General features: G+C 47.6%; 1 protein-coding gene across 1 annotated transcript in view; it reads right to left on the reverse strand.

Moving 5' to 3' along the window:
• GLG1 (golgi glycoprotein 1) overlaps positions 1 to 12,127 on the reverse strand; it is a 210,371-nt gene that overhangs the window by 46,419 nt on the left and 151,825 nt on the right. The window contains exon 17 of the mRNA XM_068126022.2: positions 716 to 833. Within this exon, the coding sequence (XP_067982123.2) occupies positions 716 to 833 (118 nt within the window). The remainder of the gene's footprint in view (positions 1 to 715; positions 834 to 12,127) is intronic.

The following is a 12,127-nucleotide window of genomic DNA, read 5'->3' on the forward strand; positions in this document are numbered from 1 at the left end:
CTGGTTTCGTACCCTCTTCCCTTTCTGTGCTCAGCCCCTCCACTCCCCACTCCCCCCTCCAAGTCTTTGCAGGGCACATGGTCCACCAGTAACTCCCATCTAGTGAAACTCCCAAAATGCAGGATCACTGCTCACCTACACTCATTCGTTCCTCTTTTTCCCCCCACCTATGGAACCAACTTCCTTAGTCTCTTCAATGGCATTCTTCCCTTCAGGGCTTCACAGACAGCTGTTCACCACCTTTTCCGATCATCCCCATCTAAAACAATGATTTTCTATCCTCCCTCTACCCCATGCCCCACACCTCAGCTCTCTGGGTTTTCAGGTTTTCCTCATACTTCAGTGATCGAGAGCTTGCGGCTGTACCAATCACCCCGTATCCTTCCCTTGCTCTCATTCGTCATGTTCCTCATTTCTCAAAGTCTACCTCTACTTTGTCCCTCTACCTTAATGTTGGTGTTCCCTGCACTCTCTCTACTCTGTTCGTTTTGTTCCGTTACATCCTGGTCCGTTATGTGTCCCAGCTCCTCCACGGGCCTCGACACTATTCAATAAAAACATAAAACAAACCACCATTGTGTACAAACAAGTACCGGAGTAAAATGATGATACAGGCAAGTCTCGAGACATGGTGCACATTTCCAAACAGCTTGGCCTCGCCAAAAACAAGCACAACAGACAAGGTATTCCTCGATTCAAGAGGTCATGAACTTACCATCTCAAGTTCATCCACTCGGAGCTGCCGTTGACATTTGAGTGACACGCGTGGCTCCTTCACTTCCTGGAGCGTGTCATTGCGCACCATTGTGCTCAGGCAGATAACCACGTCGGCCCTGTACATACAGATATCAAGCACAAATCAAGCTGGAGCAGCAATTCTTATTTCCAAATTCCAGCCTGACATTCTACCAAGTGTGCAACGGCACATTGGGAGGACCTGTCCATCGTTGAGTAAAAAAACAACAACGGCACCTGCTGCAGTGTGATCACCAAAGAGCAATTTTCGCTGGTGTGATTTGCATTAAATCCTAAAGCATGATTTTAATCATACTATCTTATGCTTTTTTTGTGGACCAAGACGACTTTATTTATTTTGTATGTCATATGTGTTTTGAGAGCAGGATAATCATGTGGGTGTTCAGGCTAGTCTGGGTTGTCCAACCAAGTTTTGACCGAATCCTTCCATAACTTTGAGATGACTGACGTGCACAGCCACAGACACACACAGTAGCCATAAAGTCTGGTATTTTGTATTTTCTGTTGCAGGTTGCATAGATTTGACAAAATGCATACAAGTAATACTGATTGGTGTCCGTGGTCATATCGAAGGGAAGGAGAACATTTCAATGAGCTTCACTCACAAAATGGTGGCACAGCTAGTAACAAAATCCAATGCTACCAGCGGTGTGGTAGACAAATCCCATTCTGGTCGACCTACCATATAAGATAAAGCGTAAATGTCCTGGCTAAGGTACAAGCAAGCCCAAATACGTCAGTATGCACAACATCATGTGAAATTGGAGTACCTCACAGTACTATGCATAAAATTCTGAAGGAACACTTTCACCCGTATGACATTTGATGATCCTGATACAATGATGATCCTGATGACCCAGATAATCATTTGGAAATGTGCATATTGTTCTTGGGACACTTGAATGAGAGTCCCACCTTCACCAAAGACTGTGTGCTCTTGATTGATGGAGCTACTTTCGTTTTCAGCTTGCCAAGATCGTTTTCTTGAATTGTCCATGCTTCCAGAATTTATGGCCACCCTGTGTATGTATAAATATATTGTTGCGGTTCTCTCGCCAGCCTTCGCCCCCTTATCAAGGGGGGATTAATCCCCTTGTCTTTACTGGCCTGGCGCGAACCGAGACTTATTACGTCCTTTCCGGGCGAGCGCAAAATAGGGTTTCGGGACCAAATTCTCGCTCGTACCCAAGTACTCGCGCCGCCACGGAAACGAGCAAACAAGCCTCACACGAACCACGTGTGATGGTAGCACGCCGAGCGGTTTGCGTACACGTGATCCGCACAGTCTTAATTAATGGAACCCGATTTGAGCGATCTTATTCGTGCCACGCTTAGCCAAATGGAGAAATCATGGGAACGATCGAATTCAGAAGAAAGGAAGAACAGATAGGTTTAATTATTATTACACGTATATACAGTTCAGGATGAAGAGACACAGAGAAATCGTTATACAGTCTTAATTACCCCAGAGACAACGGGCCCGTCTCACTCACACTCACATGGGGTATTGCAGATCAGCAGGTGTTCCCCAGCGCGGCCAAGGATGGTCCTCGTCCAGCTCTCCACGGTCCCCGGCACGTCCGCGAAGATGGAGATCGGCGAAGGCAGGGCCACGTAGCGTGTCTATCGAGCAAAGGCGATATATTGGGGCGAACGGTAGGGAGGGCTTTTACGGCAAAGGGCGGGACGGCTTTTACGGCAAAGGGCGGTTACTCAGCCTCGTTCACTCGCTTGGCTGAAATGCGCAAGTTCGTTATAAACGTGCCTGGCTGCGCCCGCGTACATCTAGCGACCAACTCTTCTTCCTCAATTCACTGGGTGTTGGTTAGCGCGCGCGTTCTTATGCAATAGTCAAGTTCATCAAGCGGTACAATGCGAGTTCTCTCATCACAAGCTCCCCGATGCCAGTCCTCCGCTTTTTTCCTCTCTTCCCTCTGCAAGTCCTCTCGAGGGCTTTGTGCATCGGGTTATATAGGCACGCCCCACAAACCTTCTGGAACTCACCAGACTCTTCTCACCACGCCCTCTGATGCCACCACCCCTGAGCTCTGATTGACGGCTCATTCTTACCGTCATCGCCTCTGCCGCTCCGACCTCAACGCCGCCCCCACCTTTTTCGGCTTACCTCGTGTTAACTCGACTAGTGAACAACCAATGGGTAGCAAATTGGATTCCGCCTATAAAGGTAGAATGGTTTGCAGAAGTAGGACCTATTCTCCTGTCTTTACACAACGCAGAATTAACACTGGAAAGGGCCTACTCTCACACATACTAAGAAATAACTATACTACAAATGAGGCTACATGTTGCTCATGTGACTATCTATGGGGGGCAACCTTTAACCTTTATTCTCACTTTACAAACCTCAAAACCGTAGCACTGCGCCCCCCCCCCCCTCCCTCGTCAGACTCGTCCCCGAGTCGAACCTACACAAGTGGGAACGACCGGTTTTGAGCAAGACTTGGGACTAACTTTTAATTACGTGTGACACTTAGATGTGGTTCCCCCTAACATTTAATCTAACCCCGTGTATGCGACAGTTTTACAACACTAGATATGTCCCACCTACTGCATTGTGTAACTAACTCTAACAGACTCACGCCCACAGCTAACCGAATTGCGGAATTAATTTCAAACTACACAAAGCCAGTGGGCAGCATCTATTATTTACAATCACAAAACCTAATTATTTACAGTTCTATAACCCAGGACCTGTTCTTTGTGGAAAGAAGATTGGAGGGGAGAGAAAGCACATCATAGCACCAATACACATCTCAAAAAAAAGAGTTCACATTTGCTGCTGGGCTGCTGCATCTTGCGTCTTTGCTTCCTGCATGTCGCATCTTCTGTGTGCAATAAAGCTTACCGTTCTTCTTTCCTGGCACACCAAGAATAAAGTGTACAAAAAAAACCCCGTGTTCGTTTTTATTTAATTCCTGGCCAAGCAGGGCCAACCTTATGTGGTCAAACTGCATGACATTGATGCCACTCAAACCACGTGGTCCGAAGATGCAAGGTAAGTTTGCAGCAAAGTGTAAAGCCACAAAACATGTGGTCCATGTGTATTGTGGTGCAGCAAAGTGTCTGTGGCAGCAAATGCTGTACACGTGCAGCAAAGTTATAATAAAGAATACGGCAGCATAGTGCTGCGCAGTTCATCTGCATGGGTGTAGCAACATGCAGCAGGGGTGCTGCACAGGTGTAGCAAGGTGCCGCTGCACAGTTCGATGTTGCTGCAAAACTCCTCCTCCAAAGTGGGTCCATGGGTGGGGAGGAGAGACAAAGCACAGTCAGCAAAGCAGAAGGGCACAAAGGTACACATCAATACAAGGCAATGCAGCATGAGGGGCACGGGGGAGCGAGCAGAGCAAGCTCGTCCATAACCGTCCGTGCCCCCCAACGTCGCTTACACTACCCTTGCCCTTCCCTGTATTTACAAATTCGTCACTACGTCCTGTCTCCCATATCCCCCTCTATACCAAATTCGTCGTCCAATCCCTCCCAAGAAGGAAGAGATGGAATACCACACAATGTCACTTTCCGTCGTGATGCGTCTTACTCACTCCAATCAGCCACTTGGTGCAGGTGCGGAGCTTTGTCACCTTGGTGAATGAATGTGGATGGCGCGAAGGGGATTTCTCATCCTAACTACACTAGTTACATTAACTCAGTTAAACTAACCCGTGGTCATGCCCTGCCAATCGGCATCTTTAAACTATGTGGTTCTAAAAACCTGATTCCCATTGACCACCTGGTGCCTACCAAATTTGGGTCTCACTCCCCAATTTTTCACACTGTGCCTTTGCACAATTTCGGGGCTGGGTCGTGTGGCTCCACTAGCAGGTCCAACTACGTGCGCACCTCCGCCACTGAAGTCACCACCCGAGCTTACCTTGCTCCTTGCGACTACCTAAATTGGGGAAGGCCCCTCCTGGCTCTCACCCCCTGATGCCTTCTCTGGCATTGGGCTACCCGGGTCCTTTCCTAGGATCCTCGGGCCCCACTGAACACTACTCATAACTCTAACTGGCTCCCGGAGCCTACCTGCGGCCTCACCTGGCTGACAGACTACCAGTGGCGGAGTGCCCGAATAACCATACGCACCAACAAAGCCCACACGCCCAGCCATTTCATAGACTCATGCACCCAACCAAGCACTTCTTGCTACTTCCCGCACCACAGGTGTCAATATCCAAACAATTTACCTAAGCCCTCTGTGGTGAAAATGTACCAAAGTTGAACCCAGGTGAGATGCTCACTTAAACCGCTGAGCGGCGTCTATAAGACCTCAGACGTCCGCGACTCGAGGCCACTCCTGCGACATTATACAATGACATGTAGAATTGAATGGTACGTACCCACTTATATTCTAGGCTTGCTTGCATTGACTGATATATTCAATCTTTCTCATATGATGCCTAGATCCTGACATATATATTGCATGATGTATTTTACAGGATGATGCAAAGATCTGATTGAGATTAAACCTACATATGGGACAAGTTGTGGACTTGGTTGATTTTCACAACACCCTCTACCTGGCTTTAAACTACCTACCCGGGGTATTCGTGAAGGGGTCCATCTCCCCCCATTCACTCCTTCGCACCATGCATTCCACACCTTTTACTTCACACCAAGCATTCCACACCAAATATTCTCATGCACACCAAGTTCTCTTGCACGCCCCTTGTGCTCACACACCTGTTCCCCACTTGCACACCATGCAAGTCAATTCACACAATGCAAGAACAAACACAATTCCATTTGTCTCCATACACAATTCCTCACACACACACAGCAATTCTCGACCAATTCCTCATTTGCTCAAGCTCAATACACACCGTGATTCTCATTCAATTCCTCATTTGCTCAAGCTCCTGCTCTGCTCTGCTCTGCTGCTCTATCTCACCCTCTCTCTGTTCTCTTCACCCTCTCTTTTGCTCAAGGTCAACTGCCATCTGCTCGGAAATCAGCCAACATCACCGCTTTGCACAAAAAAGGTGCAAAAACAGATCCTAGCAAGTACAGACCAATCAGCCTTCTCCCAATTATCAGCAAAGTCATGGAATCCATCATTGCTTCGGATATGAAATCTTTCCTCTTCTCCAATGGCTTGATCTCTGATCATCAATTTGGTTTCAGACCAGGTCACTCTACTCTGGACATGCTGCTTCTGCTGTCTCAACAATGGATGGAGGTCCTCAATGCCAAACAGGAAATTAGAGCTGTCTCCCTCGACATATCACGTGCCTTCGACACGGTCTGGCACCCCGCTCTGCTCACCAAACTCTCCTCCTTTGGTATCCATGGAAATCTCCACGCATGGCTGGCGGACTTCCTCTCTAGTCGTCGTCAACGTGTGGCCCTGAATGGGTTTCTCTCACCTCCTCTTCCTGTTCAGGCTGGAGTTCCCCAAGGCAGTGTTCTGGGCCCCGTGCTTTTTCTGGTCTTCATCAATGATCTCTCTGACTCTCTCGAAAATCCTCTCTATCTCTTTGCTGATGACTCCACTCTCTGCCGCTCCATTCCTCTTCCCTCAGACCGGCAGTCTGCTGCCTCCTCACTCTCTGAAGACCTGGACAAAATCACAGACTGGTCAAACAAGTGGAACATGTCTTTCAATCCTGACAAATCTCACACTCTTACTATGTCTCTCCGAAAAGATCGACTGGACAACCCTCCCATCTACTTTCTCAACAATCCTCTCCAAGAAGTTCTGTCGCTCAAGATTTTGGGTCTCACTATCTGCCATGATCTTTCTTGGGAAAACCACATTTCCAAGCTGGCCTCCAAAGCCAGTCGCCGACTGGGCATCCTCCGTCGTGCGAAGTCCTTCCTCGGCACACCTGAGCTCCTCACCACATACAAGGCTTTCATCCGCAGCTCAATGGAATACTGTTCTCCCCTATGGGCCGGTGCTCCTGCCTCACACCTAGCTCGGCTTCACGCTGTTGAAACCAAAGCTTTCAGAATTATTGGAATCTCCCACGATGAAGCTATCTCTGAGGGCCTTTCACTCACTCACCGCAGGCAGGTAGGTGGTCTTTCTGTCTTCTACCGACTCCTCTCCGGCCTTGCACCCCCAGCTCTCTCTGTGCTCTGTCCCCCAAATATTCCTACAGGTCGCACAAGATCTGCCAGCAACCCTCTGATGGTTAAACTGCCGAAATCTCGGCTCTCTGCTCACCTTCACTCTTTCATTCCTCTTTTCTCCCGCCTCTGGAACAAACTCCCTCACTCCCTTCAATCCCACTCCTCCCTCCAGGTCTTTAAAACAGCTGTTCACCACCATCTCTTATCTTCCCCCATCCAAAACCTTGATCTTTTCTACCCCCGCTAATTCACCCCAGATCCACCTTGTTTGAAATTCCAACTTCTTTCCTGGAAGTCCTGGCAGTGTCCATATGTTTTATACCTCTCCCACCGCCCCCTTCCCATGCCCCCCCCCCCCCCCCCAAAGCCCTCGCCCTCTCTCAGATCTCTCGATGTCTCCATGTCTCTCGGTCCCTGCTCTCAAATGTTGTGTTTGTGTCCTTCCCCCTCTCTCCCCATCTTGTCTACCACTCCCGATGTTATATGTTTTATGTGTCGGTTTGTCTTTCTGTGTGATTAATGTTCGCTCTTTCACGAGCCTCGATCTTGTATACAAAAAAAGAAAGAAAGAAAAAGAAGAAAAAAAAAGCTCAATACCATCCTCACACACACAGAATCATCTAACTAACTACTTCCACTACAACTCGTGCTTCCCCGTCTTCCCTTACACTAAACACTTCCCTCGTCATTAACAACCAGCTAATCTAACTACGTCCCCTCTACCTGTACAAAAGTCACTACTTAACGCTCATGTCCTCTACTGTCAGTTCTAAATCCCTAACAATTATCCTAGCCCGCCCACGGCAAGCTTCGGTGCCCCATGGAGGTAACCATTGCTGGCACCTCCATGTGCATTTCACTGCCATCCCCCTACTCGAATGCTCATGTGCCCCAAAAACATGTGAGGAATGGCGAAACCACCACTTCCCCACGCCAGGTACCATTCGCCAACACTATCGGCATTTGTCCACTCCACTTAAGCCTCTCGGTGCGGAAATACATCGTCATAGCCCGGCTTCCAAAAGCCGAGCAATGCATATGGGTGGTTGGTCACCTATTGGTTGGGTCCGTCCGGCATTTTCGATTCAGGGGAGGAGGCATGCTTGGGCCAAGGGTCAAGGGTCAAGGCGCCATCCCTACGTGGAGCCTTGCGGTCCCATGCACGATGGCCCAACCGCCCACGGTTGGAGCACCGCACCCGCCAGGGGGCGCGGCTCCGACCTCTCCTACACCCCCCCCCTCCCCCCCATTGAACCGTGCCGATCGCCTTTCCCGCCAAGGCGCGGCACCGACCATACAGGGCGGGGCCCGGCACGAATCGTGCACGCCGATCCTTGCGAGACCGCCGCGGCACCGATCCCCGCTGCACACAAAGCACACCATGCACCGAGGGCTCGCGTCGGCTATATGTCGCGCTAAACGCTACCCCGGTCTGCGTCGATGCCCGGGCAGGGCAGCGTTCTCACCCCACGCGACCCGTTCCTCACTCGCACAACGCGGTGCTCCTGTGCCTCTCATACACTCCATACATTTTGTTACTGCACGCTCTCTCTGCACACGGTCCGGTGTGCATTCTTTCTCGCACTCTTCTTTGGTACACTCTGGTGCACACCGCCCAGGCGTACTCACGCCCCTCACACACTCCGCTACACACTTTTCCTCCACACACTCGTTTACCGCACACCCTCGCATACACTCTTTTGTTACACACTCAGTAACAACCATGGGTGTGCACTCTTCTGGTACACACCCAATCACGCGCTCTGGTGTGCATTCTCCCTCACTCTCCTCGGCCATCGCACACTCTGTTTCACACTCGTCTCCGACACACTCTTCCCACTCACATTCCATCATACACTCGCGCTCTGGTGCACACTTTTTTTCTCACACGCGCGCCATTCGCTCGCGTACACCGTACCAAGGACCTTCCACAAGCGCCCGGGTTCCGTCTCGATCCCAAGCGCGCCAAAAATCTTTTCCCGCCATACACACCCCTACTCACCTTAGGGACCTTCTTCTCTGGCAACCGCACCTGCAAACCTTTATTGGGGTTAGCAAGCCCGACATAACGGTGCAAATGCAGACTTTGAGTACAGTCCATTTCCTTCTCCCGTGATATATTTTCTAACTCTGCCGTCTCTTCGGCCCCAAATTTCAACTATAATTTATTTTTCTTTATCTAGCTCGACGACCGCCGGTGTGCATAAAATTTTATTTTCCAATTCGGCGGCCGTCGGCTTTTCCACACCCCGAGTCGCGATTTCTACTCCCTCGGTCCATGTAGTCGCGCCCTGCTCCACCTCGCTCTCCATGCGTTCCTCGCACCGCGTTACATCATCGCGTACCAATGCGACCTCTTTGCTTCGCAACATGTGCCCAATGTTCTCCCCCATTTCCTTTATTCCCCAGTGTATTTGTCCCCCATTTCTTTCAATTGGCCACCCATTTTGTTTTCCAATTTATTTAACCCGTCTTTCAATTCCCGGGTGGTTTTGTCACTCTGGGTGTCTATTTTGCCGTTTATTTTATTTATGTCATTATTTTGGGCGTCCATTTTCGCATTCAGTTCGCTCTTGTTACACCTTGCTTCGTCCCTCATTTCTTTTATTTGAGCCAGGAATAGTTGCATGTACCTCGGCATTGCGGGCTCGGCTTCCGCCACCACGTGCGAGGCACCGCCATTTTCTACCCCTGCTTCCGGCCCCTCATCAACGTCCTCCTCTTCTCCCAATTCTTCCCGGGGGTCCTGGGTCATTGATTCCTCGTTATCTACTAGTGTAGGCTGGTATGTCTTTAAAATGGCTGTCGTGTTTTTTTTTTGTTAAAAGCAAAATTCCACTTGATTCCTTGTCTTTGGGGTGTCACATGTTCGAAAAAATAGGTTGTTAATTTTTTAAAACGGATTAAGGGTGTCAAATCCAAGATGGCCGCCAAAATATATAAATTCCGTTAAAACTGGTATTCTGAACACAGTATGAGGTCCAAATTAATGATAATACCCATAATTTCAATACCAAGGAGTTCAAAAACAATTAATTTCAATATGGCAGTCAAATTCAAAATGGTGGAAAAATCCAAGATGGCCGCCACTTCTTAAATAACCACAGTACAAAAACTTAATGTTCTTGATAACACAAATTGTGAATGATGGAAAAGGTCCATTTGGTGGTAATACCCGCACAAGCAATGCTTAGCCGTTGGGGAAATATGTTACCGATTCGTTGAAAACGGTGGATGGCCGCCATCTTGAATTTTAAAATGGCTGCCATTAGAAACACAGGCCGATCTTATTATTTGAGTGAGTGAAAACGTCTACATCCTCTACCAGTATTACAATATTGATTATAATCTTGACATTAATGTACAAAGCACTGTTTCTATTTTAGGTTGCTATGCTGTCAACCATGTCCATCCCCAGATTTTGAAGTTCAGGACAGATTAGCAAGCAAAAAAGTTGTTAGCTGTACCATGGTAGGAGTCCTTACCCACTCAAGATATACCGTATCTGAACAAGCGTTTTGATAGTAGCCAGGTTAGTGAGTAGTATTGGAAAATGAACCAGAAACTTAAGCAACAAAACAAGAGAAACTGAATATCAGAAAACAATTTGCATTGACTGTAAAGGCGGGCAATGGTCCTTCAATGATCCTTTTTATACATCCACGGTATGTACTGATTCCTGTCATATTGTATTATATCTGTAGTGCATTAAACACTAGTTGTCCTATGTACACATTTGCTGTTATACTTGTAGGTTAGAACGCCCTAAACCCTGTTCCTCCCCTTCTCCAAAGTTTGAACAAGCATCTCGTATCAAAGTTGATAAGAAGCCACGGGTAGAAGCCCTGACGACAAGCACAAAACACAACGTAGTGAATTTATTGCCAGGTTAGTGGTGGATTGTTCAGTGTAGTTACAGTTATATGCAGCAACATTGGATACTTATTATGACGAGTTTGATTCTACATTGATAGTGTTACTGAAACAAATATCAAAAGCTGTTAATACATCAAATAGTGATATCTTTTTAAAATGGTGTCACTACAACTATCATGATGTATACCTCACTCTCCTTAATTTGAACCTGTAGGTGAGGTTGATACCCGTGATGGAAGCTCTTCCCCCCGACAAGAGGCCAAAATCCGTGGATTTCAAGCTGTGTTTTATTTGCCAGACTGGTGTTCGGCAAGCTGACTACAAAAGCTATGTAGCAAAACCTGCATTAGATTCCATTCAGAATATCATTGACTCTGCTCAACTGCGATATGGATATGGAGACACAGAGTATGCTGAACTGAATGCCCGTGTTCAGGACTTTTCTGCAGACAACTGATAAATGAGGGTGTTTCCTTTCACAAGAGATGCTATGCAAATGTAACACACAAAGGTAACATTGACAAGGCAAAGACACCATTCAAAAAGGCAGCATTAGTGGGAGATGTTGCTGTCATACGACAGAAGAAGATAGGACGTCCTTCTTGTTCTGCAGCGGATTCTCCTTCGACGTCCGTGAGAGGTAGAAGAGAAAAATATACTGACAACATCAAATGTGTTCTGTGTGCTGAAGACACAAGAGTCAAGCTCCATGATGTTGCAACCAAGAATATGGGATCCCAGTTTATGGAAATTGGCCGAAACACAAATGATGTAAATCTGAAGGCAAGGCTAAGTAATGTTATTGCAGCAACTGATCCTCTAGCAGCAGTTGCTTATGATATCAGATATCATCTACCTTGCTTTGTAAAAGCAAAGAGGGATATTGCAAGAGCGAAGGAACCCAGATCAGCAAAAAAATTTGGCCAAGCCATATCTGACCTTGAGATACTTGAAGTAATAGCAAATGAACTGAAAACTAGAGAAACTGCTTTGAACATGAATGATATTCAAACAACGTACATCAACATATTAGAAGGAAACGGAGTGCCCTTAACTTCCAAACAAATGTACAAACCGTTCCTAAAGCAGCTGATTCTGGATAACATCCCTGATGTGCACTTCAACAGACCACCAGACAAGACTAAACCTGAACAAGTTCTTCCAACTAAAGTAAAAGAAGCAGCTCTGTCAACTGCCCTAGAGACAGAAGATCTCACAGGAGAATTGAAGATCCTGTTGAAAGCAGCCACAATAGTAAGACGAGATATTGCCAATTCACCCAACTGGAAGTTCCGTGGGACATTTCAAGACTATGAACCACCTCCACTGTTGTACACATTTTGCAAACATGCCATCCAGGGACCAAGACCAATTCAAACTGAAAGGAGGAGAACATCTGTAG

Source organism: Myxine glutinosa, chromosome 10 (assembly GCF_964187855.1).
Source record: "Myxine glutinosa chromosome 10, kmMyxGlut1.1, whole genome shotgun sequence".
In the NCBI taxonomy this organism is placed as follows: domain Eukaryota; kingdom Metazoa; phylum Chordata; class Myxini; order Myxiniformes; family Myxinidae; genus Myxine; species Myxine glutinosa.